Source organism: Nicotiana sylvestris, chromosome 1 (assembly GCF_000393655.2).
Source record: "Nicotiana sylvestris chromosome 1, ASM39365v2, whole genome shotgun sequence".
Classification (NCBI taxonomy): Eukaryota; Viridiplantae; Streptophyta; class Magnoliopsida; order Solanales; family Solanaceae; genus Nicotiana; species Nicotiana sylvestris.
The window spans coordinates 163,384,503-163,408,631 of record NC_091057.1 but is presented as its reverse complement, the minus strand read 5'-3'; the positions used below and the strand labels follow the sequence as shown (position 1 = coordinate 163,408,631).

The 24,129-nt window shown below is 35.6% G+C and overlaps 3 protein-coding genes across 6 annotated transcripts; 2 read left to right on the top strand and 1 right to left on the bottom strand.

Annotated features, from left to right (window-relative positions):
• The first annotated feature begins 5,214 nt into the window (after positions 1-5,214).
• Positions 5,215-7,891, top strand: LOC104230357 (RING-H2 finger protein ATL67-like). The gene is made up of 3 exons (XM_009783140.2): positions 5,215-5,829; positions 6,559-6,656; positions 7,069-7,891. Exons 1-3 carry the CDS (start codon positions 5,671-5,673, stop codon positions 7,418-7,420), a joined length of 609 nt encoding a protein of 202 aa, XP_009781442.1. The 5' UTR covers positions 5,215-5,670; the 3' UTR covers positions 7,421-7,891.
• An 8,817-nt stretch (positions 7,892-16,708) lies between these two features.
• Positions 16,709-17,149, bottom strand: LOC104230359 (uncharacterized). Its single transcript, XM_009783142.1, has 2 exons — positions 17,054-17,149; positions 16,709-17,008 (listed from the first exon to the last, which is right to left on the bottom strand). Exons 1-2 carry the CDS (start codon positions 17,147-17,149, stop codon positions 16,709-16,711), a joined length of 396 nt encoding a protein of 131 aa, XP_009781444.1.
• A 1,347-nt stretch (positions 17,150-18,496) lies between these two features.
• On the top strand, positions 18,497-23,999 carry LOC104230356 (protein-ribulosamine 3-kinase, chloroplastic). Of its 4 annotated transcripts, none has more exons than XM_070170595.1 (10): positions 18,653-18,731; positions 18,901-18,976; positions 20,139-20,292; positions 20,443-20,533; positions 20,669-20,743; positions 20,858-20,946; positions 21,235-21,353; positions 21,989-22,129; positions 23,228-23,304; positions 23,615-23,999. In XM_070170595.1, exons 3-10 carry the CDS (start codon positions 20,147-20,149, stop codon positions 23,759-23,761), a joined length of 885 nt encoding a protein of 294 aa, XP_070026696.1. In that variant the 5' UTR covers positions 18,653-18,731; positions 18,901-18,976; positions 20,139-20,146; the 3' UTR covers positions 23,762-23,999. The 4 variants fall into 4 exon arrangements, with proteins under 4 accessions (XP_009781438.1, XP_070026690.1, XP_070026696.1 ...); XM_070170598.1 differs by lacking the exon at positions 18,653-18,731 and adding an exon at positions 18,749-18,810; XM_009783136.2 differs by lacking the exon at positions 18,901-18,976 and having other exon boundaries at positions 18,497-18,731.
• Positions 24,000-24,129: the final 130 nt, after the last annotated feature.

Here is a 24,129-nt window from a genome sequence, read left to right as displayed (position 1 = left end):
ATTTGTAATTTTAGTCCGAATCACGCCATATGACATCCGTTTTTCACCAAATTCCACAAAAATATCTTAAATCATACATAAGACCCGTACAGGGCGCCAGAACCAAAAATACAGGCCCGATACCATCACGTTCTAATCAAATTCCATTTTAAATTTCTTTAAACAATTCCAGAAAATAATTTCCTTTGAAAATTCATTCCTCGGGCTTGAGACCTCAGAATTCGATTCCGGGCATACGCCCAAGTTCCATATTTTTCTACGGACCCTTTGAGACCGTCAAATCACGGGTCCGGGTTCGTTTACCCAAAACATTGACCGAAATCAAATTAACTCATTTTATAATCAAAACTTATTATTTTTCATAGATTATCATATTTAAGCTTTCCGGCTACGCGTCTGGACTGCACACGCAAATCGAGATGACTCTAGATAAGATTTTCAAAGCCTCAGAATACAAAATTTCGTTTTAAAACAAGTGATGACCTTTTGGGTTATCATACATTGGAGCCGAATTCCCATAGTATGAAGGTGGGGGCAAACCTCATCAGCGAGAATGTTGAGTTCTGATGGGATGAGTGACATGCGACATTTAGGATGGAAGGATGTGGTATAGCCCAAAGGACAAATCTTGAAATCCATAAAATAGAACTGTTGGGTCAAAGCGGTTAATACATAACATGTGTGACACCAATATCCAAAGAGAAAATAGAAGCAGAACAATATCTTAGGAAGAAGATCGATTTTCTAGTTTAATTACTACTCCTACAATATGGCAGCATGCATCAATATTAATTCAGGCAGTTATTATCTTTCAATAGAAAGTTAAACAAATGGCTGAATAATACTTTATGACCATCTCCTTATGCTTTTGTAAGGACTCTCTAAAGAAGGTAAAATTGATAGTTTAAAGGTTAAGGGCGGATCTAAAATTTTTAGTACATGGGTGCACTACTTAAAATAAGGAAAAAAATGTATTTAGTGGGATTTAATCCCTATACCTCTTGAAATATGGGTGTCAACAATTAATATTATACCAATTTAAGAAAATATGTACATAAAATATCTAATTTTATGGAGAGACCATGTGTTCACGTGCTCCATAATTAAGCCTACAAATTCGCCCCTGACTGCCACAGTACCAAACAGAGCAGACAAGTGAAATTACTATTACCACATGCAGAAAGGTGAAAGCCTTGGATAGATTAAAAAAAAAAAGCGAAATAACTACCAAACTCAACAATATGCTGGTGAAAGTATTAAGCACTATTTAGGTTTATTTAATCCCTTAAATTTTCTCTCCACTAGCTTCACTTTAATACATAGATATAGGAATAGGATGGATACAAATTAAAGTTGAGCCGTGGGAAAATAAAGGTTAAACAGAAAATTACGGTTTCGCTATCAAAGTAAATAAAACTTGGGGAGTTCCTGTTCTACTGCTGACCCTGGTCAAACCGAAAGAAGAAAAACAATAGAACCAAGAGTAAAAAGAATCCATTACAGTGCTAGCCTCATTCTTAACAAATACTATATAAGTTTATATATCGACGTGACACAGATTATAACAGATGAGTGGAAACAAGAATATATTATCACCCTTCTTTCGGCCAATGAAAAGCTCCCAAGCTGCATCATATATTCCAAGGTAACTATGGTAGTTTAATAATATTATTTCTTTCTCTTGATCACAAATTAAAGGGAAAATATGTTAGTGATGAAGGTATCAGATTCTAGAGTTCAAGGGAAAGTTTGGAATATATAGTATCATAATAGAATTAATCTACAATAGTAGTACTATATGAGCATCTTTTTGTGCCTTCATACTTTGTAGAATCTTTAGAGAAAGTAGGACATATAATTCAAGGATAAAATATCCATGGTACCAAACAGTACAGACAAGTGAAATAACTATCAAAGACTCTGAATGAAAAATATATCATGCTTTCAACCAATTCAGTTACTCTCCTCCATCTATAATCTGGATATATAAATATTTTGCCTAAGGAATTAAAATACAACAGAAAATTATACTGTTGCAATCAAAGTAAAATAAAATTAGGTAGATTCTTTAATTTGCTGCTTCTGATCCTGGTCAAACCAAAGAAGGAAAAATTAGAAATAAGATGAAGAGAATCTATTGCTGCCCTATTCTAGCCAATAACTGCAAGAATCCAAGGTAATAGCAGCAGTCTCAATTAATCTCACCTAGATGAATGATGTTCATCTTCTTCATTGTTCAGCTAACAATAAATATCCATCAGCAAAGAGAAATAAGTGAAAGGTAGTTAATCAATCGAATTTGTAAATTATGAGCTAGCTTGACCAATATATTGTATCCAATTGAAGAGTGATATCAAGATAACTGGTGCAATCATTCACCTTTCACTTTCTTTGATCGATAACTCATGTCGCTCCTCAATCATTATCATCAAGTAATGAGGAAATGGGGCAAGGGAAGGAACACAAGGACTTCGTCATATAGGAAAATATTTACTCTCGTTCAATACTTACATCAAATCAAATACTGAAATGAGAATTCATATCATTTAGTCATGATTAACTGATATAAGTTTATATATCCACGTAACATATCTTATATAAATTGATTTGGTGTAAACACAAAGTACAGTAAGTTTTTTCCATCGCTAGCTTATCCGTTTCATCGACGCAATAAGAACTGAAAAACACAATCAAGGGGCTACCGTAAACGCCAGCATCGACAAAATTGGCTTAAAAGTTTTAGTACACTTTCATTACCGATTTGCACTCTTTTGATAGGAGTACAATTTTATCATCTAATTTGCTTTTTTAAATGAGAAAGTCAAATACAAGTTTTTGCTTATTTCACTACATATTTACATCTTGTTTGGATTATTGTTACCTGTTATATTGTACCGCATTGTTACTTTTAAATATCGCATTGTTACTTTTAAATACAATGTTTATTTTGACTGTTATTTAAATTTTATAGTATCATATTGGTAAATCCATCGTTGCGTAACGACGAAAAGTGCCACTTTATGGAATGATCGATTTGATGTGGTCGCGTTGTTTCCTTTTTTCCCCTCTCTCTCATCTTGCTCTTTTTTATTATTAAAAAATATTATTTTATCTTTTATCCTACCTTTTTATATAATAATATTACCTCGTACCTTACTTTTTATTTATAATATTGATAATTTATTCTTTATATTGTTGGTGAATGAAACGGAGGCAAACAATATAATTTATTCAAATATTATCTACATCAAAACAATACAGTATAACACAACACTATACTGATACATTATGAAACAATACATAACAATCATCCAAACAAGCTCTTAAACACCTAGTAATTTGAACTTTGAACTCCTCCTTTACTAGTCATACCAAAGGAAAAGCAAATAACTAAATTAAGACATAATTAAAGGAGTAGTGACAATATATAATAATGATGGATGTCGAATAGCCAACTTATAAAAGTGACAATTTTCCAAGTCTGCCTGGTAAACAACTATCTTACTTTTTGTCTTAAATTGTCTTAAATTCATATCTATTTTTTCCAATAAGTACAACCGAATAAGATGCATATGTATCGTGTAATAATTTATGCCTCACATTTAAGTGGAAAAATTGCACGGCCCTCGCTCCTATTTAACTTATATTCATTTTTTTTAAAAGTTTTAATTTATACCCACTTTTTAAATAACTTTGGGCATCTTTCTCCTTCTTCTTCCTCTTCTTCTTCTTGACAGTGATTTTATATGGTGTTTGTTTTAAAATTGTTTATGATATTTTACAGTGGTGAGCTATTATGACACTTTATTTTTTACTATTGCTTAGGATTTCTTCTTCTTCTTCTTTTTCTTAATTGCAAAATGAGTTCGTTAGATTTATGTTGTTTTGACAAATTGATAATTGAGGTTTGTTCCTTATGATATTTGGAGGTTATGTTTCAAATTTGAGTTCATTTGGAATAGATTTAAGTATTAAATCATATATTGGATTGTCATAAGTCGAAGAACAAATTTCTATTTCTGGCAATTTGCACTTTAGACCTATTTGGCTTTAAGTGTGTAAAAATATAGGTTGCACTTCACACCTTTAGGCCTTGAGTGCATCTGAAGTGCAAATTTTCACTTTAGATTAAGTGTAGCAAAACGTTTGTTGCACTTAAGACCTTTTGGCCTTAAGTGCATCTGAAGTGTAATTTTTCACTTCAGACTTATTGGCCTTAAGTGTAGCAAAACTTTTGTTGCACTTTGGACCTTTTGGCCTTAAGTGCATGAAACCATTGGTTACACTTAAGACCTATTTGGCTTTAAGTGCATCTGAAGTGCAATTTTTCACTTCAAACTTATTGGCCTTAAGTGAACGAAAATGTTTATTGCACTTCAGACCTTTTGGCCTTAAGTGCATCTGAAGTGCAATTTTTCACTTCAGATTTATTGGTCTTAAGTGCACGAAACCATTGGTTGCATTTCATACCTATTCGGCCTTAAGTGCATCTGAAGTGCAATTTTTTCACGTCGGACTATTTTCTTAAACTTCAGACCTAGTAAGTCTGAAGTTGCTCATAAAGTGGGTAGATTTACAATTTTTTTTTTTTTTACAAAGTGGGTATAGGTTCAATTGTGATCTCAAAATCGGGTATAGATGCAAAAACCTCAATTTAAGTAGACAAGTAGGCAACAAACAGTCCATAATGGATGGATATTCATATTCTGAGCCCAACCCAATTTAGGTGTGAATCTGATTCAAACTCACTACTGAAATCTGGCCACGATCACACCACAAAGAGTGACACTTCCCACTAGAAAGGTCTAATTAAAGTCAATGGTAGATGAGTGACACAAAAGAGATTGCATTAATTTTATCCTAAAGTAGTAACACACTTAGCAACTATGTAAAGCAAAAAAAGCAATAAAGGCCGAAAGTAAAGGCAGAGAGCAAATCACCTAGAGAATTCAGAATCTCTGTCATTCTTTCACTAAGGAATCTTTCAGAATCCACTTTCCTTTTTTTACAATTGAGAACTTTCAATTCCATCATTTCCCTTAAAAGCTTCTACCCTTTTAGGCTACTAAAAGTTCTCAAACTGTTTTCAGCCGTCTGATATATTAATTATCAAGAACCAGGGTGTTGGTTTGGGTGGGGTGGGGGGGTTGTGGTCCCAAACTGAAGTGGACCCCATTGAGATGTAAGTACAAGGAAGGAAGTATTCCAAAGGAAAAGAAAGAGTTACTTACGTTTCTCATCCACACTATCCATATATGCTGGCCCTCTTCTTGGTCTTAAGTCTTTAACTTTGAGTCCGCCCAAAGAGATTAGGATTTCAATTTTTAGATGGGGTTCTTAAATATTTTATTTTTTTGTAATTTTTCTTTTTGTTAATTCATTTATTTGAAAAAAAAAATCTTGGATATTTAGGTGAATCTCATTGTGGGCGTTGGTATTTGTACTCCTTTCCTTAGTTGTTGAGTCCCTCTCGATTGCTTTGTTTTATTCAGGTGGACCTACTCTAATAATTGGTCTTCGAAAAATATAAATTTTTTTTTTTTGCTCCTCATTTTGGCTCTTTCTTTGACCAGATGTTCTTCATTTTGCTTGTCCTCTCATTCTTGAACTGAAAAATCCATTGTATTGTGACAATTGGTTGAAGAAGAAGGAGTAACACAGTGGGTTGGGATGTTTGGGTCTGGAATGAATTTGATAACCACAATAATTGGTTTTGGGATGAGTGCAACTTTTATTGTGTTTGTGTGTACTAGACTGATTTGTGGGAGGATAAGCAGGAGACAATCAAGGCAAATGTTTGAGATTGAATCAGGGATTGATCTTGAAATGGTAAGGCTTGCTTAAACTTAAAGACTACTTTTTTCTTTGTTCCTAATCAATGTTTGTTGATCCATTGAAGAAAATTTTCTGATTTTTGTTTAATCAGTGACCCCCCCCCCCCCCTTGCTTTTAGCTGTTTGCTTCCTAATTTGTATTTTATAGGCAGGAAAGCATTTGCTTTGTGTTAAGACAACTTTTTAATTATAGTCCGTTTGTTGACTTGAGTGTTTTGGTTTTGTGTAGAATGATTTAGGATTCAAAGGTTTATATTTGTTCCATCTTGATTTGCTGGTATTGCAGAGATTTGTTTAAGAAAAGATTTTTATGATCATAAATGGAAAGAAAGAATGGAGAGTATAGCATCATAGACTACCTCACTACGCCTATCGATGGAGCTGAAGGAAAGATAGAAAATCAAGATTGAATAGTCAATGTGAAGAGTGTGTATGAGTGCTTGTCATGATTGCATTGTTTTGCTTTCAAAATTTGCTGTTGTCTTTAGCTGCATTCTGAAATCTGAATTAAGTTGCTGCTTTTGCTGAATTGTTATGAAAAGTCGGTTTGATATGGGTCTTTTGCTGATTGTGGATATTTTGGCTGCTGACATTTGTTCTTTTCACACATTGTTCACTGAAACTGATGATATCTCTTCTAAGCAGTTAACTGAATGAATTGTGATTTAAGTTGTTATTCCTATAAATTCCCGGCAGATTCACTAATTTAAACCTATTCTGGCAGCCAGAGCATCGAATTAACGGGCTTGACTCAGTTGTGGTTGCGGCAATTCCCACCATGAAATTTCACCGCGAGGCTTTCACCTCCTCAGAAGATACACAGTAAGTGCAATCCCATACAATTTGTTTGAGCTGTGTGCTACATACGACATTTTGGCTATTGACTCTCATCTTATGCATTTGGAGAGATAAATGCGATGGATGTTCCAATGTACTATTTCTCTAAGCTAGTAGAGAATAGGTATAAGGATAAAAGCGTGCACCCTATCGTGTTTTATGGGGTTTCCCCTTGTCTATGTTGAACTTTCAAACAGGGGATTGAGTGAAACCATAGGCCTGATTCTTCTTTTTGGTTATAAATAAATATAATTGTACTGGTCAGGCTGCTAATTCCTCTTGTCTTGATCCAACCTAGTCTTTTTCTAGGTTGTAACTAAAATGAAGTGTTTTCTGATTGGTATGCCTAAGTTTGATAGGCTTATCCATTGATGAGGTTATGCTATTTGATTTTCAGGTGCAGTATATGCTTATCGGAGTACCAGGAGAACGAAGTTCTGAGAATTATGCCCAAATGTGGCCATAGTTTTCATCTTTCATGCATTGATATATGGCTAAGAAAACAGTCTACCTGTCCAGTTTGCCGACTTTCTGTGCCTGAATCTATTGAAAACAAACAAAGGCGTCCTCCAATGCTCGTCAGGGATCAAAACTCTGATAGTTCTGAGATTTCAGTTGAGCATTCAAGGCAATGGCTGCTACCTATTGCTGAACAGTCACAGGGTACTGTAAGTAACAGCAACGAAGCTGTTTCTGTGTCAATAAACCCTGCATCTGCAGTCTCTGCGGAAGCAGCAACAAGGTCATGACAAAAGGCAAACATAGAGGTACCATAAGAAATTCCCATTCAGATGTTTTCTTGTATCAGACCCATCTTATTGGAGACTAAAAATGGGACTGATTCTGAACAAGGAGAATCTGAAGACAAGGAAGGAGGACACAGCTTCTTCTGTAGATTAATGTTGCATATAACCAGTTAGGAGTTGTAGTTGCACTCTTTTAACAATTTGGAGATTTTAGGCCAAGTTTGTGGTACACTGGTTATCTTGTCAAAACAAAGTGCATCTTATATCATGTTGTACAATGTCAAATCCTCTGGTAATATTGCTGTAAAGAAGGCGTTTAGGGTCTCGGTGTTTCATCCTTGACTATAGTAAAGTAGACAAGAACTATAGTTTTATGAAAATGCTATAGAATTGGCTCATTTGATGGCCATGTGCTCTGTAGGAATATGATACCTCTTTTAGTAATTGACAGTCAAGATATATTTTAATTTTTCACTTCTCGCTGTTATTCTGGTTTCTGATATACATATCCAGAATCTGATGACACCTTAATGTGTAGGGCTTTCTAGCTTTTCTGAGCCACTGATCTAGAATATCATATGCCTAGAAAGTGTAAGATACTACTGTTTTTTTTTCCGATTCATTTGCTGGTACCCATTTTGGAGTCCTGACTAATCCGGATTCACGACCCATTAAAGGAAGAAGCGCTCCCTACTAGGATCTAGAAGATCATATGCCTAGAAAGACTGGTTTTTGCTAGATGCTACTGTGTTTTAAAAATGTACTTAGTTGATATTCTCTGGATCTCTTAATTATTTTTCCAGATAAAGGGGCTACTGTTTATGATCAAGACCCTACAAATGACTAGGACAGCCTAATCAAACGTATTTTTATGTAATAATATTAAGTAAGTTTTGACTAATTAGTAAAAGAAGATTATGAATGAAAAGAGTTTCAGTTAATTTTTTTTTAACAAACATTTTACACATCTAGGATATCGTCGTTAAGGGATTTGTCTCTCAACCAAAGATACCAAAGTCAATTTTCTTGCATTTATTAGCTTTTTAAATTGAACTTTTCTGCATCCTTTTCTAAATCTTCCAGTAAATTTATGCACAAATCAAGTACAGTATTACTTTCTAAGTTGCAATGAGTTGATAAAATATTAGCATTACTATATTTAGCTTCTTGGACTATTAGATGGCAAACATAAGGTCCCCACAGACTCTTTGAAACCCAGAAGGAGACAACAACAACTATTATTACATATTTACATTTCCTTCATCAAAACTTGCAATTTTTCGTTTAAAAGTTTCGATGTATAAATAATTAAAGAAATAAAAATAAAAATACCAATAGTTCTCTTTTGGAGTATTAAAGAGCAAATGTACTATCAGTATGTCACCAATAACTTCATCAGAGATACATAAAAAATTTAGTTGCCGTTGTTGCTTGTATCACAGCTCGTCCTTAAATTTCTTTCAAAAATAAATTTATTATTGCCTACGTACGCATCCTTTTGTAAATTATAATCAATTCCTAGTTCCTTTTTTCATTTTTTTTTAACAAAACTAATAGTAAAATGCTAGCTTTTGGCCCCAAAAAAAGTTATTTGATAGGAACATAATAGAATGCATACAATTTTAATTTCAGTTAATTTAAACCATAGCATATGTCTATAATATAAAGTACCATTCTAATTTTGCCCGAATTAAATGTTCCTTGGCTGGTCAAAATCAAGTATTGTAAAATAATTTGAAAGAAAGATAAAAAAAGGTTAGGAACTGAACTAGAGTGGCAGTTTAGGGGTCGTCTGGTTACTACAATTAGGAACATAATCCCAACATAAAATTTTGTATTATTTATATCACATTTTGTTAGACATTACATTTTTGGTATAAGTGTGCTGGTGTATCCCAATTTTAGTATAATTCTATACCGGATTCAGTATGGATAACTTGCACAAAGATTCTTCACGAGGATAAGATACAGAAAACCAAAATTATCTTGATCAAATTGAAAGTACAAGAGGGGGTGAATTGTAAATATTTAAACTTAATTGCTTATTAGTTGACTAATTTATTGAGTAGTCGACTAGATATGATAATTCAACATATATAGTAAAAGAAAATAAATGCAGGAATTAAAGACACCAGAATTTTATACTGGTTCGGATTCAATGTGAATCCTAGTCCAGTCCCTTTGGGTTGCAAGGGAGTTCTCTTTTAGTAAATGTGTTTCTCCAAGTACAGTTGTAGTGAATTTGCACACAGTTTCTCTAGCACTCGTTTTTGATACAATGTCTCACCAGTGTTATGCTCTCTTTCTTTCCCTGACTTGTTACACAGCAGATCTTAGTGAACTACAATGTTTGTTTGCAGTAGAATAAAGAGAGTGATTTTGGTTCGATCAAAGTATATCAGACTAGGGTTTAAGGCGGGATATAAATACTTTGATGGATGGTAGAGGCTTAACAACCCAAGAGATTTGATCCTTGGAAAGAAATTGATTCTTTCCAAGAATAAGATAGTAAGACATTGCTTCTCCTTGATTTCCTTCCTTCAGCAGAGATACGAGTGAAGACTTGTTCCTTGATTGTTTGTCTTTCCAAACTTAGTCGCGTACCAATCTTCTCATAACTTTCGATCTTCCGGGATACTACCCTTGATTTGTGCCTTAACGTAAGGCTTGCTTGATTCTCTCTAACGTTGCTCTTTGCTGATTGATTTGCTGATTGGATTCCGTCCAGATTTGCGAGTCTTTTCCTTAGTTGTCCAGAATTTGCTGATTGTATAGTAATCTTTGCTAATTGATTTCTTCTCTTATATATCATGATTGACTCCAGCATTCTTGTGGTATCTTCTTGACTTCTTGTAATTGATTTCCTGCACATGTATATTATTTGCATCATTAAAACTGGATCTAGCAATCTCCTCCTTTTTGATGATGGCAAAATAATATAGTAATAAAAAGAAGTAAACACCAGTCGACTTCCCTGTGTTTTACTCCCCCTCAATGTATACAGTTGACTTGACTGGTCCATGATACTCCCCCTCAATGGATGCAGTCGACTAGACTGTGACCAAGTCGACTATTCCGTTGTACTTGTAAAAATACATATGTTACCTGGACAATATAGATTTTCTCCCCCTTTTTGTCATCAGCAAAAAGGGAATAAGACGAGAACTAAAGAGATAGCATTAAAACTAAGGAGGTAAAGTGAATATTCAACGGCTGGGAAGACATCCCACAAAAGCAGCACAACAAAAAAATAAAAGTCATCCAAAGGCTGAAAACACACCCCAAAACCAACAGAAAACAAATTGTCTTAAAACAACCACACTAGCGGCGCAGGAAATAGGTAAGGGTGTTGCAGATGGCCTCCTTTAACTGTTCAAAGCTTGCATTCGCAGAGACGCTCACACCATCCAACCTATCATGAATCTCCCTGAAAGCTTTGACAACATTCTCCCTCACTCTGAGAACAACAACCCTAATTTTGGACACGTCAGACCCTGTTTCTTTGGAAGTAGCATGAATGTCACCAACAGTAGACTGAGTAGCTGTGAGAAGGTTCTTGATTTCAGAGAGTTGAGAGTTAATAGCACGAAACTTTTCACTAAGCTCAGAACTGTCAAGATTAAGTGAAGGAACAGAGGATGAAGGTTTGGGTTCTACAGGGGCCTGCTTTGCTTCACTCTTTCTCTTCTTAACCCAGGAGCCCTTGATATTCACATAGCCCATACTAGCAAAGGCTCTAGAATTGTAGGACTTGGAGACAGTGATGAAAGGATAGTTGGACAGGAAAAATTGATGGGCTTCCAGAATATGAGTGATTGCCATGCCATATGATAGACTAGTAGGATCTTCAGCACTCTCGATCATGAAATTGATAACCCAGGAGGAAAACTTGATTTTGAGTTTGGTTACAAGGCAATAGACAAAGAATGTGTCTCTTTGAGAGAAGGTTGAAAAGGAGCCAGTACGGGAAAGCAACGTGGTTGCCACAATGTGGGCCAGAACCCGAGTTTCGAAACTGACATCACTAGGACCTAGTTGGTTTGGAAGGGATTCAAAGATACACTCAACAATACACTGTTTGGCTTGGTCAAAAGTAATTTCGAAGTCATCATGCGAGATGTTTTTCAACAAAGCAGGAAAATCAGAACAACGACACTGAAAAGTGAGTCAAACAGGGCACAATCAAGAACAATGCGCTTACCTAGCACTAGAGATTCCAACCTATCAGGTTTACTAAAACGAATATTTGCATAAAATATTTTGACCAGGGGTTTATATACCTTAGGCGGAGGAATAGAGAAGAACTTTGCCCACCCTTCATAAACGAAAAGTTTTTTGACCTTACAATTAAGGGCTTCCATGTCATCAAGATCGACAACCCTTCCATGAGCAATGGGCTTGTCTTTTAGAGCAATAAAAAGATCCATATTTGAGGAATCCCAGAAATTTAGGTCAGATTCAAGAGAGGCAGAGAAATCAACCTTTGATTTCTTTGGAGTGGACGAAATAGGGGGTTCTTCCATGGGTCGCTTGCCTAAAGCCTTTTCTCCTAGAAGTTGTGAGTGTTCAGAAAAATCTCCATGAGATGAGGCGAATCCTTCAGAGTGATCAGACCCTAGGTCTACTTGTTCAGGGGGCGCAGAAGGGGTTTTTGCTTTGGAACGGGTGCTCTTTCTGGTGGAAGTAGAGGGGATTTTTGGAGTGTTTCGCCATTGTAGAGAAGGAGCTTTGATTGAAACTTTTGGAGAAAAGATGAAGATGATAGTGATTGAAGGGGTTTTCTATCTTAAGAAGAGGGTTTTGACGGTTGAGTATAGGAAAGGAAAAGTTGTCAGTTGAGAAGACGTGATGATTAGCTTTCCATCTTCGAACTGCGAACTGATGTGAAAGAAGTGAAAAGAGAGGGAAAAAACGGAGGCATAATTAAAGCATGGGAAAAGGACAATTATAGCAAATAAAATTAACTGAGCACATAGGTCCTAAGAGTTATTAGAAGTGCAAATAATACCAAGTAAATTTCTTAAAGTACAAAATCTCTCTTCTAATAAAGACTTAGTAAAAATATCAGCTAGTTGAGCAGAAGTTCCAACAAAAGATATTTCTATGTCTCCCTTAAGAATATGATCTCTAATAAAATAATGCTTAATATCTATATGCTTTGCTCTAGAATGATGCACAGGATTTTTCGAAAGACAAATAGCACTAGAATTGTCAAAAAAAAATTGTATAGGCTTAAACGAAAGTTCATAGTCACCCAATTGACGAGACATCCATAATAGTTGTGCGCAACATTGTCCAATAGCAATGTATTCAGCTTCCGTAGTGGACAATGCGACCGATCTTTTTACTATTCGAGGATATTAGTGCCTTTCCTAGTAATTGACATGTACCGCTTGTGCTTTTTCTATCCTCTTTATCACCTGCAAGGTCAGCATCTAAAAACTTTTCTAATTTAAAAGAGTTAGAGGGAGGATACCATAATCCATGAGATACAGTTCCAGTGAGATATCGAATGATTCTCTTTACAGTAGTCAAATGTGACTCTTTGGGAGTTGATTGAAACCTGGCACATTTACATACACTGAACATGATGTCTGGTTGACTTGCTGTCAGATACAGTAGTGATCCAATCATTCCACGATATTTGGTTTCATCAACAGGAGTGCCATGTTCATCTTTGTCTAGATTCGTAGAGGGGCTCATTGGAGTGCCAATTGATTTTGCATTGCTTATACCAAATTTTTGAATCAGCTCTTTTGTGTATTTGGTCTGACATATGAAGGTTCCTTCTTCATATTGTTGAATTTGTAGCCCAAGGAAGAATGTGAGCTCACCCATCATACTCATTTCAAATTCGTTTTACATAAGATTTGAAAATTCCTTGCACATAAGAGGGTTAGCACTACCAAATATAATGTCATCAACATAAATTTAAATAATGAGGTTACCTTATGATGATCGTTTAATAAACAGGGTAGTATCAATTTTACCTCTTGTAAAGCCATGATCAACAAGAAAGGTACTTAGCCTATCATATCAGGCACGTGGAGCTTGTTTCAACCCATACAGTAATTTAGTGAGCTTGTATACATGGTATGGGAATTTTGAATCTTCAAAGCTTGGAGGTTGTTTCACAAATACTTTTTCATCGATGAATCCATTTTAAAAAGAGCTTTTAACATCCATTTGCAACAACCTGAAACCTTTAAAAGATGCGTATGCCAGAAGAATTCGTATAGATTCCAAACGAGCTACTGGGGCGAAAGTTTCATCATAGTCGACTGCTTCCTGTTATGAGTAGCCCTGAGCAACTAGTCTAGCTTTATTTCTTATGACCTTTCCATCTTCGTTCAATTTGTTCCTAAACACCCAATTTGTTCCGATTACAGACACATTATCAGGTTTGGGTATTAGTTTCCATACTTGATTCTTGCTGAACTGATCTAACTCCTCTTGTATGGCTTGCACCCATCTTGAATCTTTCAGTGCTTCCTCTATCTTTTTTGGCTCAATTTGAGAGATCAAAGCAATGTTTGCTTTCTTTTTGAGAGCTGCCCTGGTTTTCATTCCTTCGTTTGGATCTCCTATGATAAATTTCTGAGGATATTTAGGCTCGCTTCTCTATTCATTTGGACGAACTGCATTTGTAGTCGACTCGATTTTTGGATCTGGCATATTGCTGCTATTTTCACCAGTTGACTCAGTCGCAGCCGGTGTATTAATCAACTCTTGTGATTCGCCTTTATCTTAAGCTTCTTGAGTTTGATCTTCGTCACCTACAATAATTCCTTTCTCGACCAAGGGATTATTTTCATCGAATATAACATGTACAAATTCTTCCACACATAAAGTACGTTTATTATAGACTCTAAAAGATCTTCTATTTAATGAATAACCTAGAAAAACACCTTTGTCACTTCTTGGATCAAACTTTCCAAGATTATCCTTACTGTTATTGTGAATGAAGCATTTGCTCCCGAAGGGATGGAAGTAACTGATATTTGGACATTTACCTTTCCAAAGTTCATATGGGGTCTTCTTCAGTATTGGCTTTATGAGGCAACGGTTGAGGTTGTGACATGTTGTACTTACACCTTCTGCCCAGAAGTGGTTTGGCAATGAGTGTTCTAGTAGCATGGTTCTTACCATATCTTGGATGGTTCTGTTCTTTCTTTCCACAACCCCATTTTGTTGTGGTGAGCGTGGTGCAGAAAAATTATGAGTGTATCCCTGATTATTACAAAAATCTTCAAATGCTATGCTTTCAAATTCTCCTCCACGGTCACTCTGAATTGTTGAAATCAAATGTCCCCTTTCTCTTTCAACCCTTTTGCAGAAAACTTCAAAATTTCTTAATGCTTCATCATTATGAGACAAGAAGATTACCCAAGTGAAACGTGAATAATCATCAACAATAACAAAGGCATACCTCTTTCATCCTATGCTAGCAGTTCTAGTAGGCCCGAATAAATCCATATGAAGTAATTGCAAAGGTTTTGAAGTAGACACTATATCTTTATTTTTGAAAGAATTTCTAGTTTGCTTACCCATTTGACATGCATCACAAATATGAGTTCTAGAAAAATTCAATTTGGGCAAACCAACAACTAATTCATGTTTGGACAGTTTTTTTTATCAAATGCATGCTAGCATGACCAAGTCTCCTATGCCATATCCATGGATCATTAGACATAGAGGATAAGCAAATATGACCATCTATCTTTTCAAAACCATCAAGTATATAAACATTTCCATACCTTTTTCCAGGAAGAATTATCTTACCTGATTCGTCTTCAATAGCACATCCTGTTTTCTTAAACTTTACCTCATATCCTGAGTCGCAGAGTTGACTTATGCTCAAGAGGTTGTAGTTGAGGCTATCGACGAGATAAACTTCAGTAATGTCACAATTGTTATTAAAGGGAATTATTCCAGTACCAACTATTTTGCCCTTTGAATCATCCCCAAATTTAACACTTCCTCCATCGATTTTTGTAACTTCTTTGAATAGGTTTTTGTCACCTGTCATATGACTGGAACACACACTGTCTAGGTACCATTTTCCTTTGCAGCTTACTCTGTGGTGTTCCTGCAAGACAAGATGATTACTTTCTTTTAGGTACCCAAGCTTGTCTGGGTCCTGGAAGGTTAGTGTTACTAGGTTCAGAACTTTTTGATTTCCAAACCCATCCTGACACATTTGATTTACGAAAATGACAAAAGGAATATTTATGCCCACTTTTATTACAGTAATAACACTTAACATCAGACCCGCTTATAGGTCTTTCATAGGTATTGGAACTAGTCGACTTGGTTCTAGCAGGTTCTTTTCTAGTTGACTTGTAAGTCGTCTGGTTTGACCTAACAGAACTGTGACTGGTGGATTTGCGCATGCTGTTGAGCTGTATTTGCAAATTCTCAAACTCTTCTTGAAGTACTTCCTTTTCGATTTCACATACTTCTGTTTGAGTTTCCAGTCTTTAACCTCCCTAGTGAGTCTCTTAAGTTCATTCATCATTTTTTGAGACTCTTTCAAGGTTGAATCAAGGATATCCTGCAATTCAATACATCTTTCACAATCATAACATCTTACCTCACTAGTTTCACCTCATGCCATGAAACAGTTTTCATTCTCGTCATTTGAAACATCTTCATCTGTCTAGCATCCTGAAGTTTTGTTCATTTCATTTTCCAGAATTGTCATGAAGCAGAGATTTGCTATTTCTTCATGATCAGAGTCATCCTCATCACTCCAGCTTCTGAAGGATTTGTTCTTGTTGAAGCCTCTAGAGATCTTCCTCTTTAGTTCTGGGTATTCAACTTGAATATGCCCAAATTTTTCACATTCGTAGCATTTTCCATCATTCTTATCCTGTTCGTTGTATTGCCTGGATCGTCTTGGTGAAAATCTTCCTTTCTTTGTGTTCCTGTATCTTCTCATTAGCCCATCCATATTTCTAGACATCATAGCAATCTCTTCTTGCAGAGCTTCAGGATCATCAATTTCATTTTCAGCCATTTCAGTAGAGGTTTTGAATGCAACTATTTTCTTTTTCTCCTCTTGATTTGTCTTTTTGAGATGCGTTCTTTCAAAGGCAATTAGTTCTCCTCGTAGTTCATCATAGGACATTTTGCTTAGGTATTGAGATTCTAGTGTGACTACTTTGGTCTACCAAGTGGTTGACAGACTTCTGAGAATTTTTCTGACTTGATCACCATTAGTGTAGGGCTTGCCAAACGCCTTTAAATCGCTAATATTTTGCTAAACCTGGCAAACATCTCTTCAATGGATTATCCTTCTTTCATTGAGAAAAGTTCATAATCATGAACCAGCATGTTGATATGTGTTTCCTTTACTTTGATGGTTCCCTCATAGGTGACCTCAAGTTTGTCCCACATCTCTTTGGCTGTGTCACAACTTGATATTTTCTCGTATTCTTCACCACTTATAGTGTTATGAAGAAAATTTCTCGCCTTGTTCTTCACTTGTACTACTTCCAGTTGCTCCTTTGAGTATGAATCTATATCTTCAGGGTTAGCAAGTGGTGGAGTGCTAGCTGGTAGGGGATAGTTTCCCTTTTTGATAACTCTCTAAACTTTGACATCGTAAGTTTTAGCAAAGATTTTCATTCGTACTTTCCAGTGAGAGAAATGTTGTCCATTGAAGTATGGTGGTCTAACTTGTGAAGTTCCTTCCTGAAAAAGAGCTCCTATGATAACCTGATTTGCCATGATCTTTTCTCACAAGCTGTTAAGCAAAAGTAAAATGTGAGCCTAGCTCTGATACCAATTGAAAGTACAAGAGGGGAGGGGGGTGAATTGAAAATATTTAAACTTAATCGCTTATTAGTTGACTAATTTATTGAGTAGTCAACTAGATATGATAATTCAACAGATATAGTAAAAGAAAGTAAATTGCAGAAAGTAAATGCAGGAATTAAAGACACCAGGATTTTATACTGGTTTAGATTCAATGTGAATCCTAGTCCAGTCTCCTTGAGTTGCAAGGAGTTCTCTTTTAGTAAATGGGTCTCTCCGAGTACAGTTGTAGTGAATTTGCATACAGTTTCTCTAGCACTCGTTTTTGATACAATGTCTCACCGGTGTTATGCTCTCTTTCTTTCCCTGACTTGTTACACAGCAGATCTTAGTGAACTACAATGTTTATTTGTAGTAGAATAAAGAGAGTAATTTTGGTTCGATCAAAGTATATCAGACTAGGGTTTAAGGCGGGATATAAATACTTTGATGGATGGTAGAGGCTTGACAACCCAAGAGATTTGATCCTTGGAAAGAAATTGATTCTTTCCAAGAATAAGATAGTAAGTCGTTGCTTCTCCTTGATTTCTTTCCTTCAGCAGAGATACGAGTGAAGACTTGCTCCTTGATTGTTTGTCTTTCCAAACTTAGTCGCGTACCAATCTTCTCATAACTTTCGATCTTCCGGGATGTTGCCCCTGATTTGTGCCTTAACTTAAGGCTTGCTTGATTCTCTCCAACGTTGCTCTTTGCTGATTGATTTGCTGATTGGATTCCGTCCAGATTTGCGAGTCCTTTACTTAGTTGTCCAGATTTGCTGATTGTATGTTAATCTTTGCTAATTGATTTCTTCCCTTATTCATCATGATTGACTCCAGCATTCTTGTGGTATCTTCTTGACTTCTTGTAATTGATTTCCTGCACATGTATATTATTTGCATCACTAAAACTGGATCTAGCACAAATTTCTTTTTTATTTACTTTAGAAAAACATGAGTAACAACGTAAATTTTTATATTTTATATTATATGTATATCTAAATTTTAATGAACTAAGCCAGACATTCGCATATTGAAGTATATAAGAAGAAATATTAATCTTTGTATTACAATCTTTGTATTATTATTTGTGTATAAATTTTTTCGAGGATTGAAGGGGACATTAGCGTAGCTGGTAAGTTGCTGGTTTGCTGTCATGTGGCCAGAAAATCACATATTGAAGCCGTTAAAATAACCTTTTGTAGAAATGCTAGACACTCTTTTCAGAATTTCGGGTACTTAGTGTACCGAACCCCTTTTTTCCCCCGAGAATATCCAATCAAAATGGAAAAAGAATGGCTATATTTGAAAAAGGTCATACAACAGCAGAAAGGTCAAAAATGAAGAAGAAACAAGAGCCAATTGAAACTGGGCAAATATCTGCAGCCAAGAAGAGACAGCAAAAATGGTGGTGGCGCACTTGGGTGCTATTTCCTTTTCCTCCTCCTGCATCCCTACTTCTGTATCTTGCCCTCGTCTCAGACACTCCTCCATGAACAAGAATAAACCTCTAATTGGTATACTTACCTCTTTACAAAATGAACCATTTTTAGTTTAATGCTCTTACGAATTGCTCATTTCGCTTCTTTTCTCTGTGTAAGTTGACATTCTGTTATAAAGATTTCAACTTTCTGTGCTTATCTGTTTCTTTTGCTGGTACTTCAAATTTTCTTATGAAATTTGCAGTGTAATGTGGATATTTTCCCTATACCGGATGGTTTCAAAGGAATTTAGGAGCTCTCTAGCTGGAAAAATTAATCATGTAATTGCCCGCTTAATTCTTTTTCTCATGTTAATTTGAAATTCAGGGGTTTGGGGGTTAGCTTAGAGGTGTTATTTATGGTTCATGTTGAACTTAACCTGTAAGGTGTGATGACTTGTCAAGCTTATTACAAATGCATAAAAGCTGTGTTGTGACTGTTGTCAAGCAAATTAGATGAATTCAGCGATTAATTGCACCCCCCCCCCCCCAACAAAAAAAAAAAAACCATATATCTGTCTCACTGTCTAGCTCTATTAATTGTTGGGATTAGCAGAATAAAGCCTCCTAGGCTCCATTTTTATGAATGGTTTTATTATTTAACTTCTACTTATTGAATAAAAAGAAGAAAAGGGGAAATCAGGCTCATTGAAGTAGAAGACATTTTTTTCTCTCCAGAAATTGCTTGAATAATCCCTTTTTTATTCAGAAAAAGAAAGAAAATAAGTTTCTTTCAAAATCTCCACCATTTCCGTTCTTCTACTGTCCCTTCCTTTTCCTCGGTTTCAAACAATGAAAGTAATGGAAGTTGTCCTAGCGAAGATTATTCCTGACTCCCGAGTCTTGACTAATCAAATCCCACTTTTGGTATTAATGCCTGCAGTAGGTTGGTAACCCAGTTTTGGTATGCAAAAATGAGATAATGACATTCAGTGAGTGCCGATCAAGTAACTGCAATTTATTGGTCAGACTTCAAATAATGATGATTGTAATCAGTTCTCTCATCTACGCATTTCTTCTAAAATGTCATTCATTTAGTTAACTAAAAATACAATTCTTGCATTCCAACAATGTTGGTATCATGGATTGCTATAAGCAAAGCCAAGACTCTAAAACTGCTATATTGATTGCTAGAGGTCGATGCTTGTCGTGTACTGGGTCAACCATGGACACTATATTGGTGAGTCAGTGTATTCGTGAGAAGCTAGAATCTAGTTCCATGCCAGTGTGTGCTTCAGGTCTACTTTACAACTCTCTGAACTATTTTGAAATCTGAAAGAAGTTTTTTGTGATTGCAATTTTAGCCTTAAAAGGCATCATCATCCTGTGCATCTGTTGGTCATGGAAAATGCATTTAACCTTTAGATCCAATTTGATGCTATATGCACGAATTAACAAACATTCATTTCCATTTCAAGTGTATTCATTCCTTGAAATTCGACAGTGGCTGCAATGAGTGATGATCCAATTCGTGAATGGATCCTTTCAGAAGGAAAGGCAACACAGATCAGAGGAATCAGTCCTATTGGTGGTGGGTGCATAAATCGTGCAACACGTTATGATACTGATGCTGGTTCCTTTTTTGTTAAAACAAACAGGTATTTGATTATTTTTTCCCTTCTCAAACATTGAACAGATGAGGTAGATGATTGCTTAATATGCTGATGTTAAATGTAATAGATAGCTTATATGGTATTGTCAAATACGATAGATGGTTGCTTATACAGTATTGTTTAAAAACTAATCAGGAGTATTGGACCATCAATGTTTGAGGGAGAGTCATTGGGTTTAAATGCTATGTACCAAACAGGGTCAATCCGTGTACCAAAACCATATAAAGTAAGCATTTCAATTTTTTTTTCTCCTCCTAAACTCTGTGGAAGATTCCCTCCTCTCCCTCCAAAAAATAAATAAAAAAGAGAAAAGAATATTCACAAGTGTAACCTAGAGGAGATTGTTTCATGCATTGTGTAGGTTGGATCTCTGCCGACAGGCGGCTCATACATCATAATGGAATTTATTGAGTTTGGTGCATCTAGAGGCAATCAGGTGAGAGTGACTTTTCATGTTCTTTTCCCCGTAATTACTTTTTTCTTCATCCTTTTTTTTGGGGGGTTAATTTGGTAACAGCATTCAGATATTTTACCATTTACTGCATTTCAGTCTGCATTAGGAAGGAAGCTTGCTGAAATGCATAAAGCAGCAAAGTCTGAGAAGGGTTTTGGCTTTCACGTTGAGAATACTATTGGCAGGTATCATGACAGGATCATATCAGAATTCTTCCAGAGTTATGAGGATGCACTTCGCAAAAACCACTAGATGATGCATTGCACACTCACACTTATTTAAAGTTTAGCCATTCCACTGCTCTCTTTATAAATAGAAGGATTGCGAGTAGCATCTATTATTAGGTAAAATAGAGAATATTCAATTTAATATCTAGTAGTTGAAGTTGGAGTTTTCTCGTCATTCATGTTTCTCCATATTCTGTGTAATCTGATCGAAGATATAAATGGCTGAGTATTTGTGCATTTGTGTAGCACTCCGCAGATAAACACCTGGACGGCAGATTGGATCGAATTTTATGCAGAGCACAGATTGGGATACCAGCTGAAGTTGGCGCGTGAACAGTATGGGGATTCAACCATTTATGAGAGAGGTTTAAATCATCATTTTATTGGAAAAGAAAACTTTGACTTCCTTTATGGAATTTATCATTTTGGATCCTGACAATATGCAATGCAGAATGTGTACCTCCTCCTTACTTCATTCTGAATTTAAAATTGCTTCAGGCTTCATTTATATGGAGAATTGCAATTTGGATCAGCTCACATGGCAGAATGGATTCTTGCTCCTTAGATTCATTCTAATGGTCAAAATAGCTTGCTGCCTTCTTTTCCAACACATAAACTGATGCTTCCACTTATCTTTTAATCTGGCTTTGAGAGATTTATAATCTCACCTCTCTTCGCGTACTCATTCTAAGAAGTCTTGATAGACAAGTTTAAAGTTTAAGTTTCTACAATTAGATTTTCATTTGGCAATGAGACAACATCGGGGAACAAGGAATGATGGACAAATATTAAACTTCAAAGCACTTGAATCTTATTGAATGTATCGAAATCCAACATTTTTGTGATAATATTCCTTCTCTGGAATTTGAGGCTTGGCCGTTCTACAACTGCGATTTAATCTCTAATTAACTAGATGCTTGTAAAGAGCACAAGGATGTTTGCATGGTCATTCAATATCTGACATGTTTTATCTGTTTTGTTTTAATTAATCTATTCTTAGGACAAAGGCTAGCAAAGAACCTGGGACCTTTATTCAGAAATGTTGTGATAGAGCCATGCTTGTTGCACGGAGACCTGTGGAGTGGGAATATCACATATGACAAGAATGGTGAACCTGTGATTCTTGACCCTGCATGTTATTGTAAGTCCTAGGTTCACAGTTTCAATATTATCCATCAAAAGGTTGTTTTTGCTTTTTCATTCACTGCTTCTTATATGAAATATATCTCTTCCAGAAGTACCTGAACATTGTATTATGTAATATCTGAGGCAAGTGTGTTTGGTGCAGTTTATATTGTGATGTGAACTCCTTATAGCTCATTAAACTTTCACAACCTTACTTTTTATCAGAGCCTCCAACATAACAGATAAAAGTAATGAAGATTGATACAGTAAGAGATTCAAGATCAGACAGCTAATGTAAATGACCAGGATCCTGATAAATTTTACAATATTTAATGACAATTAGACACGCAAACATTGAAATGTAGGATGCTACTATGAAGGTAAAGTATTTGCTTTTTATATATATAATTTTTCAGAGGAAACCAATATGAGATTCTCCAACTGTCCCAATTGCCCAAATTGACTTTCAAAGTTCAAACAGGGCACTGGTCAAGGCTATTTAAAGAGAATTTCAGAAAATGATAAATTATGTGAAATATACTCTTTATTTTTTTTAAATTCCTCAAATTGCTTAAATTTGTCTGAAAATGCATTCAACCAAAGTCCAGTTTGACTTATTTGAAAAGTTAATATGAAAAGAATTTTGTGAGGTGAATTCATAATGATGAAATGTTTCCACATGTTATCCTCTTGCCTCAAATTGGATACTGCACCCCTATACTTGTAAACAGTCAGTTAGGTTAAGTGTATACTGAAAGGTTTACACTTAAAAAATGATTATTGCCTCTTGGATTGTGGCAAACTTCATATAGATTGGTTGCTTCATCCTCTGTTAGCCTCTTCTCTAGATGGTTTGGTTTGATTTACTTGAAGATTTACAGCTTGGTTTTATGTGATTCGTGTTAATGCCTTGTAATAGGACTTAAACCCCTTTCTGCCTCATTATTCCTTGCGCCAATGTCATCCGCACATTGCAATGTAGATGGATAAGGAAATATACATAAGTTGAAAGATCTCAGTGCAATATTTATATCCTGGCAGTCAGGTGCTTGGTTTTAGGTAAATGAATTGATGGCTCCAGATGCACTAACATTATGAATTCTGTCTTCTTTAGATGGACATAATGAAGCAGAATTTGGAATGTCATGGTGTGCCGGATTTGGAGGAGATTTTTACAAGGCTTATTTTCAGGTGCTGTAATTAATGATTTTTCTGTAATACGCATTTCTTTCACTTTTCACCAGCATTTAATACCCACGAGGACATACTGAAGGAAAAAAGAGAGGAGAAAAAGGCATGTTTTGTTTATTTGCTGTTTTTCAATATATAATCGGTGATCTCAAATACAGAGTTAGTTTTAGCATTACTTTGGATTGTATGATCCACCATATTGACATTTGAACCAGGTTATCAACTTGCAACTTAATGGTGATGTTTGTCTGACATTTGCTTCATGTTCTTGGTATTTACTCTCATTTGTTTCTATGTATCTTTTGTTCAGGTGATGCCTGAACAACCCGGTTTTGAACAAAGGAGAGATTTGTACATGCTGTATCATTACCTCAATCATTATAACTTGTTTGGTTCTGGTTATCGGTCTTCTGCAATGTCCATAATTGATGACTATCTACGGTTGCTCAATGTCTAGATAGATACTAGTTTTCAATCTCTTCATCTTCTTGTAAATGTAAAGCATTGTCTTTCTCTAGCTATGGCCATTTTGAATAGCCATTTTTTGTACCCCGTCCTCCTTATATATCTATCCCAAAACACGTGGTTGTATAATCAGTGTAAAAGCTCCTAGCAATGCCATCTTGTAAGCTTCATAATATAAAGAGACTAATAGCCCGTTTGGCCAAGCTACAAAAATAAGCTTATTTTGAGAAGTGTTTTTTTTCAAAAGTGTTTTTCTCAAAAGTACTTTTGGTGAGAAGCAGTTTGTGTTTGGCTAATTAGTTTGAAAAACACTTTTGAGCAGCAATTAGTGTTTGGTCAAGCTTTAAAAAACTGCTTCTA